At 36.7% G+C, this 26,838-nt stretch overlaps 1 protein-coding gene across 2 annotated transcripts in view; it reads right to left on the reverse strand.

The window, feature by feature from the left end:
• The window catches only part of NBEAL1 (neurobeachin like 1), a 254,607-nt gene that overhangs the window by 68,854 nt on the left and 158,915 nt on the right, over positions 1 to 26,838 (reverse strand). For both annotated transcript variants that reach the window (XM_058300345.2, XM_058300344.2), the window contains 8 exons: positions 24,292 to 24,864; positions 23,799 to 23,974; positions 22,838 to 22,991; positions 22,428 to 22,556; positions 18,047 to 18,352; positions 17,801 to 17,950; positions 4,946 to 5,103; positions 2,857 to 2,981 (listed from right to left, as the gene is read on the reverse strand). In XM_058300345.2, coding sequence (XP_058156328.1) covers positions 2,857 to 2,981; positions 4,946 to 5,103; positions 17,801 to 17,950; positions 18,047 to 18,352; positions 22,428 to 22,556; positions 22,838 to 22,991; positions 23,799 to 23,974; positions 24,292 to 24,864 — 1,771 coding nt within the window. The remainder of the gene's footprint in view (positions 1 to 2,856; positions 2,982 to 4,945; positions 5,104 to 17,800; positions 17,951 to 18,046; positions 18,353 to 22,427; positions 22,557 to 22,837; positions 22,992 to 23,798; positions 23,975 to 24,291; positions 24,865 to 26,838) is intronic.

Consider the following 26,838-nt stretch of genomic DNA (forward strand, 5'->3'; position numbering starts at 1 on the left):
TATTTAAAATAGATACCTTATGTTAAGAAGTTATTCTTTTTACATGTATAGTAATTTTTTTTTTAAGATGTATTTTTATTTATTTCTTTCCCCTTTCCCGCCCCCCTCAGTTGCCTGCTCTCTGCGTCCATTTGCTGTGTGTTCTTTGTCCGCTTCTGTTGTCAGCGCATGGGAATCTGTGTTTTTTTTCTGTTGTTGTTGTTGCGTCATCAATCCGCGTATGAGGCACCATTCCTGGGCAGGCTGCACTTTCTTTCACGCTGGGCGGCTCTCCTTACGGGGTGTACTCCTTGCGTGTTGGGCTCCCCCACGCGGGGGACACCCCTGCGTGGCAGGGCACTCCTTGCGCGCATCAGCACTATGCATGGGTCAGCTCCACACGGGTCAAGGAGGCCCGGGGTTTGAACCGCGGACCTCCCATGTGGTTGATGGATGCCCTAACCAGTGGGCCAAGTCCACTTCCCCATGTACAGTAATTTTAAAAATCACTAAACATTGGCCCAATGGATAGGGTGTCCGCCTACCACATGGGAGGTATGCAATTCAAACCCTGGGCCGCGTAGGGGAACCCCACGCGCAAGGAGTGCGCCCCATAAGGAGAGCCGCCCAGCGCGAAAGAAAGTACAGCCTGCCCAAGAATGGCGCCGCATACACGGAGAGCTGACACAACAAGATGATGCAACAAAAAAGAAACACAGATTCCCGGTGCCACTGATAAGGGTAGAAGTGGTCAGAGAAGAACACACAGCAAATGGACACAGAGGGGGTGGGGGGCGGTGGGGGTGGAGGGGGAAGGGAAGAGAAATAAATCTTAAAAAAACATATATATATATATATATATATATATATTTATTTATTTATTTATATAGGGGATTCCCATATGCCCCACTCCCCACACCTCCCATATTTTCCCTTCATTAGTCAGGTACATTCATTGCAATTGATTAATACATTTTGGAGCATTGCTACTAAGCATTGTGAAGAAGGTGAAAAGACAGCCTATTAGAAAAAAAGTTTTGAAACTGCATATCCCAGAAAGGTTTAATTTCCATGCTATATAAAGAAATCATACAACTCAACAATAAAAGAGCAAGCAATGCAATTAAAAGCGGGCAAAAGACTTAAATATACATTTTTCCAAAGAGGAAATACAAATGGCCAAAAAGCACATGAAAAAACACCCAATATCATGAGCTACTAGGGAAATGTAATTTAAAACGACAATGAGATATCATCTCACACTTCATAGAATGGCCGTTATTAAAAAACAAAAAAACAAAAACAAAAAAAACAAAAACAAGTGCTGAAGAGGATGTGGAAAATTAGGAATACTCCCCTTCACTGTTGGGAATGTAGAATGGTATAGCTTCTGTGGAAGACAGTTTGGCAGGTCTTCAGTAGGTTAAATATAGAACAGCCATATGATCTGGCAATCCCTCTATTAGAAATATATCCAAAAGAACTGAAAACAGGGCCACAACAGATATTTGCACTCTGACGTTCATAGTCCTATTACTCACAATTGCCAAAGATGGAAACAAACCGTCTATCAACCAATGAATGGATAAACAAAATCTATGCTCCAAGAAGAAATGAAATTGGGACATATATGATGACATGGATGAATCTTGAGTACATTATGCTGAATGAAATATACCAGATGCAACAGGGCAAATATTGTATGGTCTTACTAGCATGTGGAAATGGATAGAGTTGATAATAACACATTATAGTGGGTATAACTAACACGACTTAGTTTATAAATGTGATTATGGCTAAAAGGGATAGTCTAGGGACATAAATGTTAATTGAAAGAAATCTAGATAACAATATAGGGATTGAATAACAGTGAACCTGGAGGTGAATGAGGACTGTGGTTAAGAGTACAAATACAAGAATGCTCTTCTATGAACTAGAGCATATGTACATCACTATTATAAGGTGGTAAGAATATGGTGATGCATGGGAAAAAGGCAATTACTGTAACTATGGAGCACAGTTAACAGCAATATTGTAATATTCTTGTATCAATGCCATAGAAGGTACTGTATCAACGCTAAGAGTCAATAATAGGGGAATGGGATTTTTTCGTTAGGACTAAATAAAATGTCCAAAAATTTACTGAGGCAATGACCGCTTAACTCTGATGAAATTGAAAGCCAATGAATATATACTTTGGATGGACTGTACAAGGCACAGGACTGTATAACACAGTGAACCATGTGGTGGATGATAGACTGTGGTTAACAGCATTCTCTCATGAACTATAACAAATGTACAATACTAAAATATGGTGCTAATAATAGGGAGTGTATGGAAAAAATACACCAAATATAAGCTAAGGAGCATGTTAGTAGTAATATTTTGATGATGCTCTTTCATAATCTGTAACAAATGTTCCAATTCAATTCATTACAAAGCAGTATGCATGACTGCTTTGTAAGCTCACAAATTCTCTAATAAAAAATATATATTACATAAAAAAGAAGAAAAGGTTATAAGAGCAAGGCCTAAAGGGTTACCAAGATTTCTAATTATATCTAACATTAATTGTCTCAGTCTTAGAAAGCAAAAAACTAAGGGAGAAGGACATTCAATATACATAATGGATACAAGAGACACAGCATTTTATATGAAGTACAGTATAGTTTTATAATTATAAAATCATGTTTTCTTTGAAAAATTACATTAAATTGAAATATCCTGACTTAGGTCAAATGTTAACAGCACTGAATACATCCACACATTTAAATATCAACTGTAAAATGTCACCCTTCATAAGTAAACAATTAAAAAAATAATAAACTACCAACAACTTCAAAATCATCAACAATTAAAACAGTCATTGGAACTCACCTAGATTATCTCTCAAGGCACTAGCTTCCTCGTGGGTTTTGAAGTTATAATTTGGCACCAATTTAAGTCTCATGCGGGAATAATTTTCTACATTAGCTAGTTTCCAGTGAATTGGATTCGGTTCCCTACGAATATTCATAAGTAAACAGTAAAACTATTTAGCTTAAAGTTACAAAGTATTGGATGATTGAAATAATGTAGAAAGTATCAGGTATTTTATGTTTGTTTAGCACCATTTTATAAAAACTTTCACATTCATTATTTCATTTTACCCAAACAACCCTGAGAGAAAACTAAAGTGGGTTTGTACAGCTGCAGTTTATAGAAGAGGAGCTAAAGCCAAGGAAGTCTAAATTATTTGCTCAAAATGCCATGTGTTTTATAATTAGCAGAAGTAAGATTTGAACCTGGATTTTCAGATTTATAGTGTGATATTCTTTTACCCCTTTGCTGAAAAAGAGAAGTTATTAACTAGTTATACCAATGAATTTATGTTTCAAAATATAGTTTTTAAATAAAATACTTTTTCTACACATAAAAGATAATATAATTCCAAATTGGTAAACAAAACAAACAAAAGACAAACCTTAAATATAAGAACTAAAACAATAAAACCCTTAAAAGAAAACAGAGGAATAAATCTTTATGACCTGGGATTTGACAATGTTTGTTAGACATGACACCAAGAGCACAAGCAACAAAAGATAAATTGAATTTCATCAAAATAAAAAGCTTTTGTGCCTAAAAGGACATCATTAAGAAAGTGAAAAACAACCATTCAATGGGAGAAAGTATTTCGAAATTATACATTTGATAAGGGGTTTTACCCAGACTATATAAAGAACTCTTACAACTCAAAGAAAAAAAGGAAAAAACTCAATTAAAGAATGGGCAGAAGACCTGAATAGACATTTCTCTAAAAAGGATATACAAATGGCCAGCAAGCACATGAAAAAATGTGCAACCTCAGTAGTCACTAGAGAGATTAAAATCACAATGAGGTACTTCACATACACTAGGAGGGCCATAACTTAAAAAAGAAAGAAAGATCCGTATTTGTGAGGATGTAGAGAAATTGAGACTCTTATACATTATTTATGGGAATGTAAAATTGATGCATCCACAGTGGAAAACAGTTTGGTGGTTCCTCAATAAGTTGAGCATAGAATTAACATATGACCTACTAATTATACTCTCTGCATATATCCCAAAGAATTAAAAACAGTTGTCTAAACAAATGTACACAAATATATATAGCAGCACTATTCACAACAGTCAAAAGGTAGAAACAATTCAAACGTCTATCAACAGATGAACTGATACAAACTGTACACAAATTCAATGTAATATTATTTAGCCATAAAACTAAGTACTGACTTATGCTGTAATAGCAATGCAATGAAAACCCTGAAAAATTACGCTAAGTGAAAGAAGGTAAACACAAAATGCCACATAATGATTCCATTTACATGAAATATCCAGAAAAAAAAAAAAACATAAAAAAGAAGGCAAATTGATGGGCGCCAGGAGCTAGGAATAGTGCAGTGGGAGGGTGACTTCTTAATGGGTATGGGGTTCCTTTTTGGGGTGAAGAAAAAGATCTGGAGCAGTACAGAGGTGATGGTTGCCTAACACTATGAATGTACTTAATGACACTGCATTTCAATTTTAAAATGACTAAGATGGTATATTTTATGTGCATTTTACCACAATAAACAAAAAGACTGTATAAAATTTATGAAATTCAGTGAAAGTAACATTATCAGCCATTAAATTAACTGTAAAATATTCAAATAACATTATCAAGAACCACAGCTCAAAGTGATAGTGTCAGGAAGGCAGAAGTAAACTGGTTTGAGATTTACTAAGAGTCTAAAGACCAATAAACAATTTACCACAGAATAAAAGGAAGGGAAATACTGCATGATGAAAAACATATACATACAAACCTCTAAACCATCTCAGGCCTATAATTCAGAAAAAAACAAAGAATTCATTTATAAATTGAACTTAAAAAAAATGAGAAAGAAAAAGTTCTGAATCAGAGTTCTAAAGAAAAAAGGGTAATTAATAAATGATATATTCCTACCTTTCAGCCCAAGGTCCCCTTTCACATGTGAGATACATCTGTATTGCCTTCCAGTATCTCTGAGTGGCTAACTGCTGACTGCTAAGTTGTTTAAGCACATTATTATACCTTAAACTCTCTTGGCGTGCTTTTCGATTAAATGGCTCCACAAAAAACTCCTGACAGAAACAGCAATAAATAATAGCACTGAATCACATATTTACAGGTATATTTAAATTTTAATGCCATAATTAAAAAAATAAACCCAATAAAATCATGCAGTATGAAAAAGAAGGTGTTAACCAACAGGCTTTTCGAAAATATTCTCTTAGAATCATTTCTTTGATGAATCATGGTAAGACAGTAGCTATAATCTATTTTATATATTTTAACTTAAAAATACCTAAGGAATGATAAACATGTTTAGAATGTCAAAATCTGAAAGGGATTCAGTGCAGGATTTTTTCTTTTTTAAGGTACTGGGGACTGGGGATTGAACCCAGGACCTCATATATGGGAAGGCGGTACTCAATCACTAAGCTATACTGGCTCCCCAACACAGGCGTTTAAACTCTTAATTATTAACCTCTTATTTGGAATCTTTTGTTTATAAGGCATCTAGAATGAGACTCAAGTGTAAAGGAAACAGAAGGAAGTGCAACGACAATCTAAATTGCTACGGATGGCTCAAAAGGCAATACAAAAGAGACAAAAGAAATCTATAGGAGCAAATCTCCCACAATGAAAAATCTCATCGCATGGGCGACTTTTATCTGAATTGCATCCTAACTAGAAAATGAATTTAAATACTGATCATATTCCAATTCTCAAAATAAAACACCACAAAAAGAGGTGTCCAGTTAGTTTACTGAAAAAGCATTTTTCACAGAGGTAGTTGATAGGTGGGTTCTTAGAACAGCTTTCTCATTATAGCAGTTTGATATTGTTTATGAATTCCTAAAACAGATACTGGACTGTGCTTGTAAACTAGTCTGTTCCTCTGCGTGTATTAGATTGTATTAACTTCAGAGGTTTCATATTAAGTTGATTAAATTATGATTAGGGTTTTGATTGGGCCACATCAGTAGGAAGCCCAATTGGTGGGCTGGGATTCACAAAGAAAATGAGACGGCAGAGGAGGGAGTTTGGAGTTTTGATGCTGGAACCCTGGGAAGTAAACACACAGGAGAAGAACACAGAAGAGTAAAGATGGATCCTTAGACATGGCTGAGGCCCCGGGAAGAAAGACGAGCTGTTTGGTGGGCAGCTGGTCTTGTGGAGAGAGCAGAGCAGCTGAGCCTAGAAAGAAATGCATCCTGGGAAAGGAACGAGACATAAGAAGCTGGGACCATGGAGCCTTAAGAGGAAAAGGAAGCCTGAACCCTCGGAGACATAGACAGCTATCTTGCGCCAACATGTGGCAACAGACTTTGGTGAAGGAAATAATTTATGCTTTATAGCCTGGTAACTTAAAGCTTCTACCCCAAATATATACCATTTATAACAGCCAACAGATTTCAGGTATTTTGCATCAGCACCCCTTTGGCTGACTAATACACTCATCATCTAAATATTTAATCACATCTAAGGAACAGTCTTGCCTGCTGCAGCAGTCACCCCATAAATGCATAGCTGTGCCTGTCTTGATGCATATGAATTTTAACACAGTCTAACAAATTTCCCTTGATTTAATGTTTCTAAATGTGAATTCTAGGGAGGCTTATTCAAATCTGAGGTAAATGTTTAGCTGGAGATTGAGTAAATTTTCTATTCTGACACCTCAGAGAAATATGCAACTGCAAGAGTTTTGTTTTTTTTTAAAGATTTATAGATTTTGCATTTATTTCTCTCCCTTCCCACTCCTAGTTGTCTGCTCTGTGTGTCCATTTGCTGTGTGTTCTTTTGTGTCCGATTCTATTCTTGTCAGCCGCACGGGAATCTGTGTCTCCTTTTGTTGCATCATCTTACTGCATCAGCTCTCCATGTATGCAGCACCACTCCTAGGCAGGCTGGACTTTCTTTCGAGCGGGGCAGCTCTCCTTACAGTGTGCACTCCTTGCACGTGGGGGACACCTCTGCGTGGCAGGGCACTCCTTGCGCGCATCAGCACTGCACGTGGGCCAGCTCCACACAGGTCAAGGAGGTCCTCAGTTTGAACTGTGGACCTCCCATGTGGTAGGCGGACGCTCTATCCATTGAGCCAAGTTGGCTTCCCAACAAGAGCTTTTTTTGACACACTCAGGGCTCATGAGTTCTTTTTTTTTTTAAGTTTTGGATGTAATTTTCATTTTTTAAATAAAGCCATTCTAGGGGATGTGAAATGGTATCAAATTGTGGTTTTGATTTACATTTCACTATTGGCTAATGATATTGAGCATTTTATTTTTAAAAAAATTTATTAAACTATATCACTTACACATAAACATACATAAATAATAAGTGTATAGTAATAGTTGTGAGCTTACAAAACAAACATACATAGCAACATACAGGAATCCCATAACACAACTTAACACCAATACCTTGCATTGTTGTTAAACATTTTAAACTAATGATTAAAGAGCATTGTCAAAATATTACTATTACCTGAAGTATTTTCCCCCAACCCATCATTTATATATGAGCATACATAAACAATAAGTATATAGTAAAAGTTGTGGACTTACAAAGCAAACATGCATAACATTATACAGGGGTCCCATACATCAACCCTTCACTAACACCTTGCACTGTCATGAGATATTTATTACAGATATGAAAGAATATTATCAAAGTCTTAGTACTAATTATTGTCCTTATCTTATTTTTGGTGTATTTTCCCCCCAACTCACCCTATTATTTAAAATAAATTTTTTCTGTGTGTGACACAAGTTGTAAAACTTATAAAACAATCATGCACATGTACAGAATTCCCAAACAACATCCATCTATCAAACACCACACTGTGGTGGGCCATCTGTTACAGATAAATTAATATCATCTGATTGTTACTATATCCCTTCTGTACATGTGGCACACATTCTCCATACTGTCCCATTATCAACACAGTATATCTTTGGAATATATGAAGTATATTACATTATTACTGCTAACCACAGTCCATAGGTCACTCCATTGGTATTTTTCCCATGCTTCTCCACATTTCCACCACTCTGCAGTAGTGATGGCCATCTGCTCTAGATGACAAAGGAAACTCTTGCATCTGTATCATCAACCACAATTCTCATCCACCTCTTGCTTTACTGTGCTACTCAGTTCCTAGATTATTCTCTAGCATTCTGTCAGTTGGCATTTACATCCTTAGACTACCATTTTCAGCCACATACCCATTTATAAACTAGCTGTTATTATCTGTTACCATCCACTCTATAGATTTCCACTTTTACAGTAAAGCTAATTAAAACTTCTACATACATTAAACATCAGTAGTCCATCTCAGTCCTTCTCTTATCTCCTTTAAGAATCCACCACCTACCACCAGGTCTTGAAGCTATTTTTCTACAATTTCTTCTATAAGTTTTATGGTTCTTGCTTTTATATTTAGGTTTTTGATCCATTTTGAGTTAATTTTTGGATAACGTGTGAGATAGGAGTCCTCTTTCCTTCCTTTGGCTATGGATATCCAGTTCTTTCAGTACCATTTGTTGGATGGACTGTTGCGCCTGAGTTGTGTGAGTTTGGCAGACTAGTCAAAAATCACTTGACCATACATGTGAGGGTCTGTTTCCAATGTAGGTTTGGTTCCATTGGTCTATGTGTCTTTATACCAGTACCATGACGTTTTTACCACTATAACTAGGTAATATAAAGTGTGGAGATGAGAGTTCATTTTTCCTTTTCAAGATGTTTCTGGCTTTCAAATAAATTTGATAATCATGTTGTCAATTAAAAAACAATGCTGATGGAATTTTTATCAGGATTGATGCGAATCTGTTTATCAATTAGAGTAGAATGGACATCTTAATGATATTTAGTCTTCCAAAACATAGCATGGAATGATCTTCCAGTTATTTAGAACTTTTTTGTTATCTTTTTTTTTTTTTGTTATCTTTTAAAATTGAGTTGCTGTTTTCTGAATACAAGTGTCTTAAATCGTTAAGTTTATTCCTATTTGAGTTTTATCTGTCATATTTTATTTTCCCCACTCTTATGACACTTTTGGTTACTTTTAATAATATACTCTTCATTTCTAGACTCTCTTCCAGGCCTCTCTCTCCTGTCTTTTCTTTTTAGGCTCTAGCACACCCTTTAGCATTTCCTGAAAATTTGGTCTCTTGGTTAAAAATTCTCTCAGTTTCTGTTTATCTGTGAATATTCTAATCTCACCCTCAATTTTAAAAGACAATCTTGCTGGATATAAGATTCTTGGCTGGAAGTTTTTCTCTATAGTGTTTTAATATATCATACCACTGTCTTCTAGCCTAAATGGTTTCTGGTCAGAAATCAGCACTTAATCTTCTTGGGTATCATTTATATGTTATGCATTCCTTTTCTCTTGCTGTTCTCAGAGTTGTCTCTTTGTCTTTGGCATTTGACATTCTGATTAGTATGTTTCTGGGAGTTGGTCTATTTGGATTTTTTTGGATGGGAGTACATTGTACTTCTTGGATGAGGATATCTACGTCCTTGAATCGGGTTGGGAAATTTTCTACTATTATTTATTCAAATATTCCTTCTGCCCCCTTTCCCTTCTCTTTTCCTTCTGGGACACCCATGACATGTATGCTTGCACATCTTTTGCTATCTTTAAGTTCCCTGAGACCTTTTTCAATTTTTTCCATTCTTTTCTTCATCTGTTCTTTTCTATGTTGGTCACTTTCAGAGACCATTCCTTCAAGCTCACCAACCTTTCTTCTGCCTCCCCAAATCTGCTATTATATGTTTCCAGTGTTTTTTAATTTTCATTTATTATGCCTTTCATTCCCATCTGTTATTTTTCTTATGTATGCTTTCAAATTTTTCTTTGTGCTCATCCAATGTCTTCTTAATATCCTTAATCTCTTTAACCATCTCATTGCATTTATTAAGGAGATTTGTTTGAACATCTATGATTAGTTGTCTCAATTCCTTTATGTCATCTGGAGGCTTATCTTGTTCCTTTAACTGGACCATAGCTTCCTGTTTTTTGGTGTGGATTGTAATTTTTTGTTGGTGTCTTGGCATCTGGCTTACCAGAGTATTTATTCAGGGTGCAGTTTTTTGCTTTAGTTTAGGGCTTCCAGCCCTTTCTCCCTTGCTGTACAGTAGGAGCCAAGGATGTAGTACATGCTATAATCTGTGGAGGCTCAAGGTGCCCTCATTGCCCCAGGGACCAAGGAAGCTTCTTCCAACTCTCTCCTTTGCCAGGGGTAGGACAGAGTCATAGCTGGGTAGAATAATCCAAGTCATACAGGTCTAGACTGTAGTTGTCCAGAGACTGATGAGGCTTCATGCCCTTTTCTCACCTGCCTGGGGCAGGGATAGAGCTGCCGGTGTGGGCAGCAATCTATGCAGTGCGGATCCAAGATGACCGCAGTTGCCCCGGTAGACTTCTTATTATTCAGTCTATGCCAGTAAAAGGTACCTGCAGTTACCTGGATAGGCTGGTGCCGGGCCCACCAGCTTCCTCTGTGACAGAGATGGGGCTGAAGTCTAGGTGAGGAATGCAGACGAATCTGGGTGAAAGAAACCGTTTCCTACTGTCACTGTACTTTTTGGTCTGGATTCCTCTTAGGCTGGGGGCAGAATCAAAATGGTGGCCACTGGCCTCTTTCCAACTTGGGCTTATTCATATCTCAGCTTTTCCCAGAGTTATATCTTAGCCAGCCGAGTCTACCAATCAGTAACCAAAACTGGCAGCCAACCGTCTTCTCCTCCCCAGTTTTTGGGAAATGGAGCTTCCAATTCTAGACACAGAATAGCTCCTGAGGTGGCTTATGCCACCAGAATAGGATAATCACCAGCCTCTGCAGTTTGGCCGGTAACTTCCCAGACAGGCTGGCACAGTTCCCTGTGCAGGCCCACGCACAGTACTGATGCGCGCAAGGAGTGCCATGCCACGCGGGGGTGTCCCCCATGTAGAGGAGCCCCATGCACAAGGAGTGCACCTGGCAAGGAGAGCCGCCCCTTGTGAAAAAAGTGCAGATTTCCCAGGAGTGAACTGCACACACGGAGAGCTGACATAGCAAGATGATGCAACAAAGAGAGACACGGATTCTCAGTGCCGCTGGTAAGAATGCAAGTGGACACAGAAGAACACAGAGCAAATGGACAGAGAGAGCAGACAATGGGGGAGGAGAGGGGAGAGAAACAAATAAAAAATAAATCTTAAAAAAAAAAGAAGATAATGGATGAGCACAAAGAAGAATCTGAAAGCATACACAGAAAAAGAGCAGATCTTATGGGAATGAAAGGCACAATAAATTAAAATAAAAAAAACACTGGAATCATATAATAGCAGATTTGAGGCAGAAGAAAGGACTGGTGATCTTGAAAAAATGGCCTCAGAAAGTGAACATACGTAAGAACAAATAAAGAAAAGAATCAACAAAATTGCATAAGGTCTCAGGGAACTAAATGACAGCAAGCGACATGCAAACATATGTGTATTGGGTGTCCCAGAAGGAGAAGAGAAGGGAAAAGAGGCAGAAGGAATATCTGAAGTAATGGTAGAAAATTTCCCAAACCTACTGAAGGACATAGATATCCACGTCCAAGAAGCATAACGTACTCTTGTCCAAAAAAAAATCCAAATAGACCAACTCTAAGACACATACTCATCAGAATGTCAAATGCCAAAGACAAAGAGAGAATTCTGAGAGCAGGAAGAGAAAAGCAATGCATAACATATAAGGGATACCCAATAAGATTGAGTGCTGATTTCTTACCAGAAACCATGGAATCCAGAGGATAGTGGTATTATATATTTAGGATACTAAGAGAAAAACTTCCAGCCCACAACCTTATATTCAGAAATATTGTCTTTCACTAAAACTGAGGGCAAGTTTAGAATATTCACAGATAAACAGAAACTGAGAGAATTTCTAACCAAGAGACTAGAGTTTCGGGAAATACTAAAGGGTATGCTAGATCTTGAAAAGAAAAGACAGGAGATAGAGGCCAGGAAGAGAGTCCAGAAGTAAAGATTATATCAATAAAGGTAACAGAGTATCAAAAGAGTGGTGAAAATAAAGTATGATAGATAAAACTCAAAGAATCAGGAATAAACATAACCAATGATGTAAAGCACTTATATTCAGAAAACTGCAACTCAATGTTAAAAGAAATTTTAAAAAGTCCTCAGTAACTGGAAGAACATTCCATGTTCATGGATTGGAAGACTAAATAGCATAAAGATGTCAATTCTCGGGAAGCGGACTTGGCCCAGCAGTTAGGGCGTCCGTCTGCCACATGGGAGGTCCACAGTTCAAACCCCGGGCCTCCTTGACCCGTGTACAGCTAGCCCATGCGCAGTGCTGATGCGCGCAAGGAGTGCCATGGCACACAGGGGTGCCCCCTGCATAGGGGAGCCCCACGCACAAGGAGTGCGCCCCATAAAGACAGCTGCCCAGTGCGAAAGAAAGTGCAGCCTGCCCAGCAATGGTGCCGCACACACGGAGAGCTGACACAACAAGATGACGCAACAAGAAACACAGATTCCCATGCTGCTGACAACAACAGAAGCGGACAAAGAAGAACATGCAGCAGATAGACACGGAGAAAAGACAACTGGGGTGGGGGAGGAGGTGGAAAGGGAGAGAAATAAAATAAATAAATCTTAAAAAAAAAAAAAAGATGTCAATTCTACTCTAATTGATAAACAGATTCAATACAATCCCGATAAAAATTCCACCAGCATTATTTTAAAAAATTGAAAACATGACCATCACATTTATTTGGAAGGGTAAGGGGTCCTGAATAGCCAGAATCATTTAAAAAGGAAAGAATTCTCATCTCCAGACTTTAAATCATATTATATAGCTACAGTGGTAAAAACAGCATGGTCCTGGCATAAAGACAAACACACAGACCAATGGAACCAAACTGATGGTTCACAAACAGACCCTCACATGTATGGTCAAGGGATTTTTGACTAGCCTGTCAAACCCACACAACTCAGGCAGAACAGTCCATTCAACAAATGGTGCTGAAAGAACTGGATATCCATAGCCAAAGGAAGGAAAGAGGACTCATATCTCACACCTTATCCAAAAATTAATTCAAAATTGATTAAAAACCTAAAACTAAAAGCAAGAACCATTAAACTTCTAGAAGAAATTGTAGGAAAATAGCTTCAAGGTCTCATGGTACGTGGTTGATTCTTAAAGGAGGTAAAAGGAGGACTGAGATGGACTACTGATGTTTAATATATTTAGAAAGTTTAATCAGCTTTATTGTAGAAGTGTGGAAATGTATAGGGTGGATGGTAACACACAGTGAGTGTGTTCCCCAACAGATTTCTGGGATTTTGCATCAGTACCCCTTTGGCTGACTAATACAATAACTATTACATTTATTGTTTATGTGTGTTTATGTATGAGCAATATACTTCAATAAATTTTTTTAAAAAAGGAAAAACAAAACAAATAAACCTAATGTATTAGTTAGCCAACTGGGTGCTGATGCAAAATATCAGAAATCTTTTGGGTATTATTAAGGTATTTTTTTGGGGTAGAAGCTCACAGTTACCATGCCATAACGCGTAAGTTACTTCCCTCACCAAATTCTGCTGCCATGTGTTGGAGCAAGAAGACTGCCTACGTCTCCCAGGTCAGGTGTCCACTTCCTCTAACGGCTCCATCATCCCAGCTTCTTCCAGTACCAGCTGTAGCCTCAGATAGGTCTTGTCTTTCTCCTGGGGCTCCTTCTCTCAGGCCTCAGCTGCTCTGCCTTCTCCACAAGGCCAACTCTAAACTGCCAGGCAAACAGTTAGTCTCTCTTCCCTGGGCTCTTGCCATGTCTTATGCAGACTTCTCTCTTTCCTCACATTTTTGCTTCTCTGTGTATTTGCTTCCCGGAGCTCCAGTATTAAAATTCTAACGCTGAGTCCCCACGAACTAAGGGGTAGGGACTCAATGTCCTACTGAAGTGGCCCAATCAAAGTCATAATCATTATTTAATCAAGTAAAAGTGAAACCTGTGAATATAATCCAATCTAATATGCCAGGAGGAACAGACCAGTTCACAAACATAATCCAATATCTATTTTTACAATTCATAAACCCTATCCAACTGTTCCACCTAAGAAGAAACACTTTTCAGTCTTTGCAAATTGATTCTACATGTACCAGTACTCTCCTTTAGATTTTAGCTTTTCTACCAAGATTATGTGCTGTACAGGGTCCTCTCTCATCTTTGCTGGCTTGCGCTTATTCATGGCCTTAGGAATTCCCCCATTTACAAGAATTCTAATATTCTCTCAACTTCCTATGAAGTAGACTCTTCCTTTGGATGTTCGATTGTATGACATAAAGCAGGCAATCCTTTGCCACAGGCCATTTTGACTTAATTGTTTTACACTGCTTTAGCTATCCCCAAGCTGTTTCTGCCTAGGCCAAGATCTGGGAGGGCAAGACTGAGATGATTTTCCTGGTTGTCTTTCAGGATGCTACCTGATTGATCAGCACTGAAATACAGGTATACCAATATGTGCATAGGGGTTACTCTGTTACAGAACAGGAAGAGTGATGCAGGTAGGCTCCACTCCAGGGAGAGTGCCATCAAGCTTCTCTTAATGCTTTTAAAGATATATTTTCTTGATTCAGGATTTGCCTAGTTATTGCAACCCTGTAACTGTTTCCAGACCCAAAAGGAAGATGGCTCTGTTAGTTTTTACTAGGTGTTCAAAAATTTTGCAGGGAATAATAGTTTGGAACATCTTACAATGCCATCTTTGTTTGTATTGAATCCCTACCATTTTTAAGAACCCTTTTTCTTGGTTCATTGCTCACTTTGTTACTGCAGTCCTCTGTTTTCTGGAGTTTTGAGAAGGATGTTCTTGCCAGTTTTTGATGGTTTTTCAAAGTTTCTGTGGGGGATGGAGCCCTGAAACATCTCACTCTGCCAAGTTGAACGACTGCCTGTGCATTGTCTTGATTCTATAACAGTGTCCTTCAAAGAACAAAAATCTAAATTTTAATTAGTCCAGTTCATCAATTTTTTTCTGTTATGGATCATGTTTTTAGTGTCTATGAATTCTTTGTCTAACTCAAAGTCGCAAAAGTATTTTTCCTATGATTTCTTCTACAAGGTTTATAGTTTTACATTTTATGTTTAAATTTATAATGCAGGCAGTGGACTTGGCCTAGGGGTTAGGACGTCCATCTACCACATGGGAGGTCTGCGGTTCAAACCCCGGACCTCTTTGACCCGTGTGGAGGTGGCCCATGCCCAGTGCTGATGCGTGCAAGGAGTGCCATGCCACGCAGGGGTGTCCCCGCGTAGGGGAGTCCCACGCACAAGGAGTGCATCCCAAAAGGAGAGCCGCCCAGCGCAAAAGAAAGTGCAGCCTGCCCAGGAATGGTGCCGCACACACAGAGAGCTGACACAAGATGATGCAACAAAAAGAAACACAGATTCCCATGCCGCCATGCCGCTGACAACAACAGAAGTGGACAAAGAAGACGCAGCAAATAGACACAGAGAACAGACAACAGGGGTGAGGGGGAAGGGGAGAGAAATAAATAAACCAATCTTTTAAAAAAAAATTCGTAATGCACTTGAGTTAATTTGATATGCGATATGTAGTGTAAGTCAAATTTTTTTTTTTAACATATAATAGGTCTACTTGTTCCAATACCATGTGTTAAAAAGATGGTTCATTCTCCATTGATGTACTGTTGCAACTTTCTCAAATATCACTTGGCTATATTTGCATGTCTCTATTCCTGGATTTTCTATTTTATTTCATTGGTCTACATGTATATTCCTTAGCCAATATCATACTATTAGTTTATTTTAAAATCATGTGATCTAAGTCCTCCTAATTTGTTCTTTTCCAAAATATTTTGGCTATTTAAATTCCTTTGTTTTTCCATACAAATATCAGGATAAATTTGTCTTCATGTATAAAGAATCCTCCTAAGATTTTGACTGGGATTGTATTAAATATTTAGACCAGTTGGGAAGGAACTGACATCTTATGTCCATAAACACTGTGCCTCTGAATTTATTCAGATGTTGTGGTTGTTGTTGTTTTTTCCATTGTGGCACATTAATTGCATTTGGTGAATACTCAGGTCTTCTTTATTTCACGAATGTTTTAGTAGTTTTCAGCATACAGACCCTGAAGTACTTTGACAGATATGTAGGAATTTCTTTCTTTTTATAGCTATTGCAAGTAGGATTTTTAAAATTTACATTTTCATTCATTGCTATTGTATAGAAATAAAATTGAATTTTGTGAATTGACTTTGTGTCCCACAACCTTGTGAAACATACTTATTCTTTCTAGGAAATTTTTGTAGATTACTTCGGGTTTTCTAAGTACATAATCATGTTGCCTACAGATTAGGGATAATTTTATTTCTTCCTTTCCAATATGAATGCCTTTCACTTCTTTTTCTATTTTTAGTATACTAACTAGGTCTTACAATACAATATTTAGTAGAAGTGGTAAGGGTAGATACCCCTGCCTACTTCTTGATCTTAGGAAGGATGCATTCAGCTTTTCACCTTTAAATACAAAGTTAGCTACAGGATTTTTATAAAGATTGAGGTTGTTCCCTTTTATTCCTAGTTTTGCTGAGAGCTTTTATCACGAATAAAAGTTGAATTTTGTCAAATGCTTTTTCTGCAACTACTGATATAATCACATAGTTTTTCTTTATCAGTCTATTAATGTGACCCATTTAAAATAAGTTAATTTTTGAATGCTGAACCAGCCTTGCCTTCCCAGCATAAACTCCGTTTGATTGTGATGTATTTTTAAAAAATATATATTGGTATAGTTTTGGTATGAGGTTAACACTGGTCTCATAAATGAGCTGGGAAGTGTTCCTGACCTTTCAATTTTCTGAAGAGACGGTGAAGAATTGGTACAATTTCTCCATTAAATGTTTGGCAGAATTTTCCACTGAAACCATGTGGACCAGGAGTTTGAAAGGCTTTTAACTACAAATTTGATTTCTTTAATAGACATACTACTAGTCAGTATATCCATCTATTCTTCAATTAATTTTTTAAACTGTATCTTTCAAGAAATTGGCCAATGTCACTGGTCCAAGTTGTCAAAACTTATGTGGCTAGAACTGTGGTAGTGTTCCTGTATAACCATTTTGATGTCTGGGATGAATAGTGATAACCTTCTTTAATTCTTGGTATTAGTAGTTCTTTTACCTCTCTCTTTAAAAAATTTAAAAAATTTTTTACTTTGTCAATCTGGCTAGATATTTATCAATTTTATTATTATTTTGAAGAACAATATTTTGCTTTCACTGATTTTTCTCTATTGTTGTTTTTCAATTTCACTAATTTCTGCTCCTATTAATTTATTTGTGCCTGCTATGAGCTCATATTACTTTCCTTTTGTTACTTTGTTAAGGTATAATCTTAAATTACTGATTTGAATCCCTTCATCTTTTCTAATATAAAAACTTGGGGCTATAAATTTCCCTCTAAGCACTGACACACATCCAGTTTCCTTAGAGTTAACTATTAACATACCATCAGCTTAATAAACTTTTTACATAATCACTATATATAGAACATTTTGCTATTAATTTATTTGAATTACTACTGATCAGTTGGTTTTTCTTTTAATTCTGACATAATTTTCAGACAAGCAATAGAACTACCTCTTGTTTTCAAATTTCAGACTTGGAATTACTCTCATTTAAATATTAAATGCTTGTAATCAATATGAATGCCATTATATGAAAAACATTTAATAATTTTTACCTGAAATTTGAGCTTGCTTTCTCCTCCTTCACGATCTCGTTTATGCATATTGACCATTAAGGCTTCATAGCAATCCTTCCAATAAAGTGCCATGCTTTCATGACCATCATAAAATGTATGGGTTTCATATTGTTTCATATAAGGTATAATCTTATATTAAAAATACAAACATATAATTTGTTAAACACTTCTATGAAAATTTTAACTTATTAGAAAAAATTCTCACTCAAAAAGGGTAAGACTTACATATTTTTCAATGTAAACTTGCCATTCACTTGAACTGCAATATTCTTGAAAATCTTCAAAAAATGAAGCACTACCATTGGTAAGAGGTAAAGAAGGGAGATGCAAGTTCATGAAGAGAAGCTCATAAATTTTGGAAACCAGTGTACGGACAAGGGGAATTAGAAACGAATAGATTTCAGTCTGTTCCTTGATGGATTGACTTAGAACATGTTCTAGCTTCCCTAAAATGTAGCATGCTTCATCCTGATTTTCAATCACTTTGGTCTGAAGAAGGGTGTTTAGCTTAGCTGATGCCACTGCACATATCTGGAGGAAAAATAGTTTAGGTGAGAAAGAAATGACATTTAATGAAAGTAAAAATTCAGTCTGGTTCCTCTTAAAGTTTTGTTGTTATTGTTTTTAATTATAAAAGTAAGCCATGTTTGTTAATTTGGAATATATAGCAAAACTGGAATGGATAATTTATCATCCCAGCACCCATTCCAGTCTTCCTTGTAGTTTACAAGGGATGGAGGAATGATCCCCATCCCTAACTCTAACAATAGGTCCTAAAAAATATACGCCAAACAGAATATACAACCACTTGCCATAGTGACTGGGTCAGGAACTCATCTCTAAGTCAGTCAATTTATGTCATTGCCTTAGTCAGGGATTTATTCAAGGTTGGTCCTATCAGTACAAGTTCAGAACTTTTACATCAGGAACTGTGGAGGGCCTCAGATTTTACCTTACTTCCAAGTTAACAAGTTAGCCTTTCACAGTTTCATGGATCCGGAGAGAAGAGACAGAGACAAAGAACTACAACCGAGCAGCAGCCAAAATAAGAGCATTTTTTTTCTGCTTCCCCAAACCTAATTCACATAGGGAGAGAAGGAGAGAACTAGATGATGCCTGCACATGTGGTGGTTACATGATAGGAGAGGAAACCCAAACATAGGGAACCTGAATCTTTTATTTTGGACAGTAAGCCTGCCTAATCTTTGCCTTGGAGAGGATATTATCTCCATCTCCTAATGTTACAAACTATATAAACATCTTTAAAAAGATAATTCATAACAAAGACAGTGCTTCTGTTTGCAAGATATGCAGAAATGTCAGAGACCAATGAAGAACTGTCTATAAAAAATGACTAAGGAAAGAAGCCCCATCTCTCCTGGGATTTGAATAAGGAAGCATGTAGTCCCAATTGCTGTTGGCAGACATATGGTGGCTGTAAGGAAAGTCAGTTTAAGGCAGGTTTAAACACGACCAAGAGCAGTACTGTGCAAAAAACATCTAAATAAAATGGGAGTCCTGAGTGAATCATACCTTAAAGTCATCTTAAGTATGGACTTCTAAATTATATGAGCTAATAAATCTCCTTACCTAAGTCAATTGTAGTTGGTGTTTCTGTTATTTGGAACCAAAAGCATTCCAATACATAAAGTACAGGTACATAGGAAATCTAGTCCTTGATCAGAAACCTAATTACCCTTAAAGTTTCCAAAGAAAATGCATATTTCAGGGCATAACCCCAGACAGTGTAGTATTCTACATTACTAATACGCGTTGGCCTTAAATCCCAATGTGGAGAGGTAAATTAGTTCATGAAGGGCTTCTTTTTGTCTCGGGTAAAGAGCCAAGTGTTATAACCAAAGCAAAACAAAGTATGTGTTGTGGCTCCTTTTCCCTTAATCCTATATCCCAATTTTGGAGCTTATTACTTGCAATACAAAGAAAAGTAAGCAAAGAAGATTGACTCTGACTCTACTTAAAGGATGTATTTTGTGCCAAAAGCTCAGAGCAGTGACCAAGGCAGGCCAAGGCAACAAGAAGAGACCTCAGGCAGTTTTTCCATGCAAGTTATATTTCTATTTTGTTAAGTAGGGGAGAGGAATATTGCAATGAACACCTGTATATACAAAGACTGCTCTGTACATTATTTCCTCATGATACAGATTTAGGGAATTATTAGACAAAAAGAATGATTGTTTTTTAAGTCTTTAGTTCATATCTTTTCAAATTACTTTCTCAAATGCTGTACAATTCAAACTTCCACCATCTGTGTATCAAAATGCCTGTTTTCTTGCTTAGTGTTTCTGCATTTCCCAAATTTTTCTAAAATGACCTAACATTACTTTTGTTATCAAGAAAAAAATGGGGGAAACGGATGTGACTCAAGTGATAAGGCCTCTGCCTTATCATGGGATATCATGGGAGGACCTGGGTTTGACCCCTGGCACCTCCTGGCGAAAAAAAAGAGAAAGCATGCTTGTACAATGAGCCGAGTGCCCACGTGGTGAGCCAGTGCCTGTGCAAGTGAGTCATGCAGCAAGATGATGACACAACAAAAAGAGAAATGAAGGGAGAGTCAAGGTGAAGCACAGCAGACCAGGAACTGAGGAGGGGCAATTGACAGGGAACCTCTCTCCACATCAGAGGTCCCCAAGATGGAGTTCCGGTGAATCCAAGAGGAGAAAGACAAGAAGAGAAGACAAAAAAAAGAGAAATAGATACAGAAGATCACAAAGCAAATGGACACAGACAGCAAAAACAGCAGGGTGAGGGAGGGGAAGAAAAAAAATTTAAAAAAAAGAATGGGTTTTAAATAAGTTTAAAAGGATGTTTATAAAGCAATTTTAGTAACATGGGAAAATGAGTTTGATATAATAGTAAAAGAAAAAACAACAAAATTATCAAAATATATGATTTCAATCTGTAAAAGATACATGAATAAAAAAGGGAAATATAAAAAATATTGATAGCCATTTTTTCTTGAGTTATGAAATTAATGATTTTGCTCTTTGTGATTCTGTGTATTTTCCACAGTAAGCATGTGTAACTCTGATGATGAGAAAAAAAAATCTATTTAAAAAAGAATCCTCAAACTATGGTCTTTTTTTTTTTTTAAGGGGGTACCAGCGGGGTTGAACACAGGACCTTATACATGGGAAGCAGGTGCTCACCACTTGGGTGACATCTGCTCCCCTATGGTCTATTTAAAACAGAGCAACCCTGTGTCAGAATTTTACCTACTCCATCTTCTACTCAACATTATGGCCAAGTTTCTGTATATTGGAAACCACTCCTACCTTTCACCCCTTCCTCCAAATACTTAAAATTGCAGAATGAAAACACAATGAAATGGGCCAGATAGAGAACTATAGGATACATATCATAATTAATCAAACCCATGTTCTCACATAAATACCCAATGTAAACAGAAAAATTACAGACTAAAATTCACATGGAATTTTTCCAAACTTTTTTTAAAAAAGCCAAAATAGAAGTAATAAATATTCCTTTGAGCAATATTTCTTTATCTTTACTTCTAAGACCAAATACTATGCTTAACACTTGGCAGATATGCAGTCAATGTTTGATGAAAATATGAGACAGAATTTTAAGTTGTGGATTAGTAAAATAACATAAAGAAATGAAAGGGAACCATTTTAAAAATAGTTTTCCTAAAAACACAAGACCTAAACAGTACAGGTATAAATAGTCTAATGTAGACTCTACGGCACCTAGCTATACTGAATATAGGTGAAATAAGTAATGCTTTCCTCATATAAGCCACATACAAATCCTTTAATCTGTCCTTCTATTTGAACATATAATTAGTACTAGAGTTGGTGGATGTATGTCCAAGAGACTTAAATCTTTCAGCTGTCCACGTGCCAGCTAGGCCTTGAATCTCAACAGAGTTGCAATACCTAGTCTCCAGTTCATTGGTCTTACCTAGGACAACTAACATGAAAGTGATGATGGACATCTACCATATCAAGAAAGACAGAGTATACAACTGCAAGCAATAAAGTCCCATCCATTGGTCCCATGGGATCTCAGCCCCCTCGAGTGGACATGACCATGGTCAGGATCCTCATGGGTGGAGAATGAACCATGGACTAAAACAGAATTACTGGTATTCTACTATAGACTTATTGTGATTCTAGCAATGGAAGAAATTATATCATTGATGCGGAGGCAGTGGCAACTGGAGGTTCTAAGGACAGGGAGAGGGAAAAACAGGTGTAATATGGGGCATTTTTGGGATTTGGGAATTGGCCTGAATGACGATGCAATGACAGATAAAGGCTAGTATAAATCTTGCCATAACCTACAGCACAGGGTGGGAGAGAGTATAAACTATAACGTAAACTTTAATTCATGCTTAGTGGCAATGTTTCAAAATGTGTTCATCAACTGCAATGAATGTACCTCACTAATGAAGGATGTTAATGTGGAAAAATGTGGGAGGTGTGTGGAGTGTGGTATATGGGAAAACCCTGTATTTTTTATGTGACATTTGTATAATCTAAGTATCTTAAAAAAATTAAATTATAAATTAATACTTGTGCAGCATGCAAGTATAGACAGTAATGTAAAAGAATTGACAAACCTGCAAGTTACCCTTTCCAATGAATCCTAGAAGCAGCTGGATCTGAATTTGAGAGAGTTTTATCCATTCTGGGCTTTCAGAATACCAGCCTGACAGATAGTCAAAGAGCAGCATCATATTTTCTAAAAGCTAGCACAAGAAAAAAATGAGAAATAAAAACAGTTCTTTAACCTACTTACAATGTTTTCTTACAACATTAACACAAGTGATAAATATTGCAAAGTTCAATGAGCACAAGTCCAAAGGAATTAACCTACTATTAACTAAGAAAATATGTGACTATCACATTTTATCCATGTTTATCTCATATGATTAAATATTAATGTTCTAAAGGGGTGTGTACAAAATTTCTTACTTTGAGTAAAGTCCTTGACTATCCCAAATATAATTTCAAAGGGATATTACAGTACCTTCTCAGTCCACAAGTTTGAGTTAACTAGTCCTTCTGACTGCAGAAAGTCCTGTAAGATCAGCATTATTCGAAGGCCATTTTCAGCAGTTGCTGTATTAGTTTTTGCTTCTCTATTTTCTGTAACTGCCCATTCTAACATCTTCTGCAGCAAACTAAGTGTAAAACAAAGTTCTCTTAAAACCATTGTAACTTTATAAAAATAGTAGGACATGGGGAAAAAAACCCTAAACAAACAGTTCTTTATATGTATTATCTCCAAAAATATACTATGCCTGGCAGGTATCACCAAGTCAGTGTGAATGAAATTTAATAACAATGGAGCAAATTTTTAATCTTTGCAGAATCTACATTTAATACACCTAATATTAGAAGTCAAAGTAAAAGATATCTTTTTTTAGAAGTATCTGTTTTACTTGATTATTTAAAAAGAGCTATGAAGATAATTCATAATCCAGTCTCTAAGAGTTACTTGAAATATTTTCTTTAAAGGTGAAAATTGTGAATGTTAGGGGAGAAAGCCTTATTATGCCTTCTCCTGTGGAGGAACAGAGAGATAATTTTTCCCTGGTGTGCTACTGCTTGAGTCCTATCATCTTTAGGGAACTCCAAATGCTTTACAGAAGTAATTTTAATCAAAATACTATTTTCTCTACCTGTGTCAAGGAAACACTCAAATTTGGACATCCCGGTAGAACATATTGCATAAGGTTCTGAGATACTACAGAAGACAAAAAAAAAACAACTAATTTAAGATTTAAATGCCTTCTCATTAGAGTTAGTTTTGGAATCCCTCTTGATTCTAAAATGCAGGAAAACAGGCTGGGCACAAAGTTTCTCTTTTTCTCCCTCTAATCCCACAGAAGATACTGAATAAATTGTCAGTGATATTTTAGATTCCTACCCACTCTAAAAAGAGGGGGATGGTGATGGTGGTGACAAATAGCCAACTGAATGCGTACATTAGTTTTATTTCATCTGATGGTCGAAGTAGCTCACTGGATATTCCTGGTTTAGTTAGTGCCGAAAACACTTGTCCCCGTTCAATCCACGTATCATCATCAGACTTTTCTAGTCCCTTACACATTATATAATTCAAAATATCTGTCAGTATTTGAAGAAGATTCTCCTCACATCTCTATAAAAAAGATAAAATAATTTTAAATTATTGGAAGGAGGAGATGCTAAAAGCCTATCATAAGAACCATCACACAATACTGATTTTAACATATTTTAAAAGTGTCTTGTTGCACCTGGCACTTCACTAGGCCGTAGAGATAAAAGTATTAATAAGACAGTGGCTTGCTTTCAAGATACAATCTAGGCCATCTGAAGTTCTAAATCGGAGATAATGAGACTCAGAAGATGAATGTAACATAAAATTGTGAACAATTGCTCATAGTTTTCTAAGGATTAGAAAAATCAAAAAGCATTTGGACAGATAAGGAATTTTACCTCTTGGCTTTCAAATAAGAAGTCATCACTAAAGCCCATATCATTTGTGATGCTGCTTTCTTTGTCAGACTGCATAGAAAATGATTTAGTACATTCCATTGGGGACGGTGTGCTAGGCAGGCTGTCAGGCATCTGACTTCCACTATCACTTAGTTCACAAGAGTCAATTCCACTGAGATCTAAACTCAAATGTGAAGGGTTATTTTGCCAAAATTCTTCTTGATTCTCTGATTTGAAGGACATTTCTTCCACAGAGCTATCTTCTTGAAATAATGGTATGTTTGAATCTAGAGACTGTCTATCCTCCAAACTCCATGGATCTGAAGACATATTCGCTGAGGTAAAAGAGTTGATTTTCAACTCGTCTGTCTTTTCATCGAAGTTCCTTTTAATATCTTCAGCTGAAATATTTTTATCATTGTCTTTCACTAAGACAACTCTATTGGGTTTATTAAAAGTATTTCCATTTTCAAAATTTGCTTTTAAAAAAAGCTTAACTAAGGTGTCTTGCCAACCCACTTGTTGCGACATTTGGTGTGCTGCATCTGGCTGTGACTGCAAAATCTGTAAAATCTGCAAAGAAATTAAGAATATAAGATTCCTCAAAAAGTACACAGTACTTTATATTTAAAATAGTCTCTTTTCAGTTATTTTAATGTGAAATTAATTCAATGACAAAGTGTGGGAGGGCATACTTTTTAAAGAATGTTAACTGGACTAAACTATTTGCAGAACAAACTGTGTTTCTAACTAATCTGCATTTTTCTCACTCACCTTAAACAGAGTAAGGAAGCACTTTAATATTTGCTGAAATATAAACCAAGGAAAACTAATAAAAAGATCCTCCACATGCCAAGACACTCATGTTATTAATTTAATTTGATCAGGCAAACTATAAATAGAATTATAGCATGCATAAAATGTAAAATGTTATATCCTCAAATACCTTCCATGAACCTACAACATTTGATCTGCGACTATTAGTAGACATCTGCCATGTACCAGGTACAGTTCTAGGCACTAGAGCTACAGGAATAAATAGGACACACAAGATAATTTGGTCGAATGTTGGTACACCAAGAGTAATATTCCCGTTTTGTTTGTTTTCAAAGTTAAAGGTTAATTTGCAAAAAAATAATTTCAGTTACAGCTATATTGTACAAACAAAAGTAAAAGTAAACTTTAATTCTGAAAAATAAATTCCATTTAGATGGATGCTGCTATATGATAAGAAAATGAAATTTAAAGAGTAGTCTTTGATATAGTAATGTGTGTTCTCTACTATCCAACTGTCTTCAGTTTTGGGGGAATTAAAAACAAGTTCTGGTGCCGGACTTGGCCCAGTGGATAGGGCATCCGTCTACCACATGGGAGGTCTGCGGTTCAAACCCGGGGCATCCTTGACCCATGTGCAGCTCGCCCATGCACAGTGCTGAGGCGTGCAAGGAGTGCCATGCCACACAGTGGTGTCCCCTGTGTAGGGGAGCCCCACGCACAAGGAGTGTGCCCCTTAAGGAGAGCCTCCCAGGGCAAAAGTGCAGCCTGTCCAGGAATGGTGCCGCACACACGGAGAGCTGACACAACAAGATGACGCAACAAAAAGAAACACAGATTCCCGTGCCGCTGTCAACAGAAGCGGACAAAGAAGATGCAGCAAATAGACACAGAGAACAGACAACCGGGGTAGGGGGGGAAAGGGAGATAAATAAATAAATAAATATCTTAAAAAAAAAAAACAAGTTCTCACAAACTTTAAGAAATTCATATAAGAGATATAAGACATTTCGATCACTTCTGTGTAATAAATTTGTGTAGAAGAAAAGAACTTCATATTTGGCTCCCAGTATTTAGAAAATTCTTTTAATGGAAATTCTAATTCTGACAAGTTTCACAGCAGGAGACAATAATATTTGTAGGGATTTCAATATTAATGATACTAATTTATGCCAAGATAGAAAGCAATGAATCACTATTGGTTAAGTTTGTTTCTTCTTTAGTGCTATCATTCGGTAAACTAACACTACTCAACTGGTGCAGAATACCACATTTTTCATCCAGATGAAGCTTGGCATGCATAGCAAAGAAGCCTGTCATGGTTTTATGAATTTAAAGTTACCATAAAATAAGACTTATTTTATATTTATTTATACACACAAAATAGGAGCTGGCTGCACTGAAAGCTGTTTCTTTCCAATTTATACTGAAGGGAAAGGATCAAGCTTCATGATTTACTTCAAATTCTTAGGGTTGAGAAGCATGCATGCATGGAAACAGTCATTGTTACACACTGTGAAAATGTAAACCAATACAGTTTTTGAAGGACAACATGGCAAATCCATCAATATGTAAAACATAAATACCTCTCACTGGAGGAATTTTACTCCACAGAGTATGTCCTATAGATATATTACCACAAATAGGCAAAGATATACATAAAAGGATGTTCTTTATAGCTGTTATAATATGGAAAAACAGGAAACAACCTAAATGCCCATCAATAGTGAACCAGATAATATTTTACAGAATGCCACAGAATAAAAACTATAT

Source organism: Dasypus novemcinctus, chromosome 7 (genome assembly GCF_030445035.2).
Source record: "Dasypus novemcinctus isolate mDasNov1 chromosome 7, mDasNov1.1.hap2, whole genome shotgun sequence".
In the NCBI taxonomy this organism is placed as follows: Eukaryota; Metazoa; Chordata; class Mammalia; order Cingulata; family Dasypodidae; genus Dasypus; species Dasypus novemcinctus.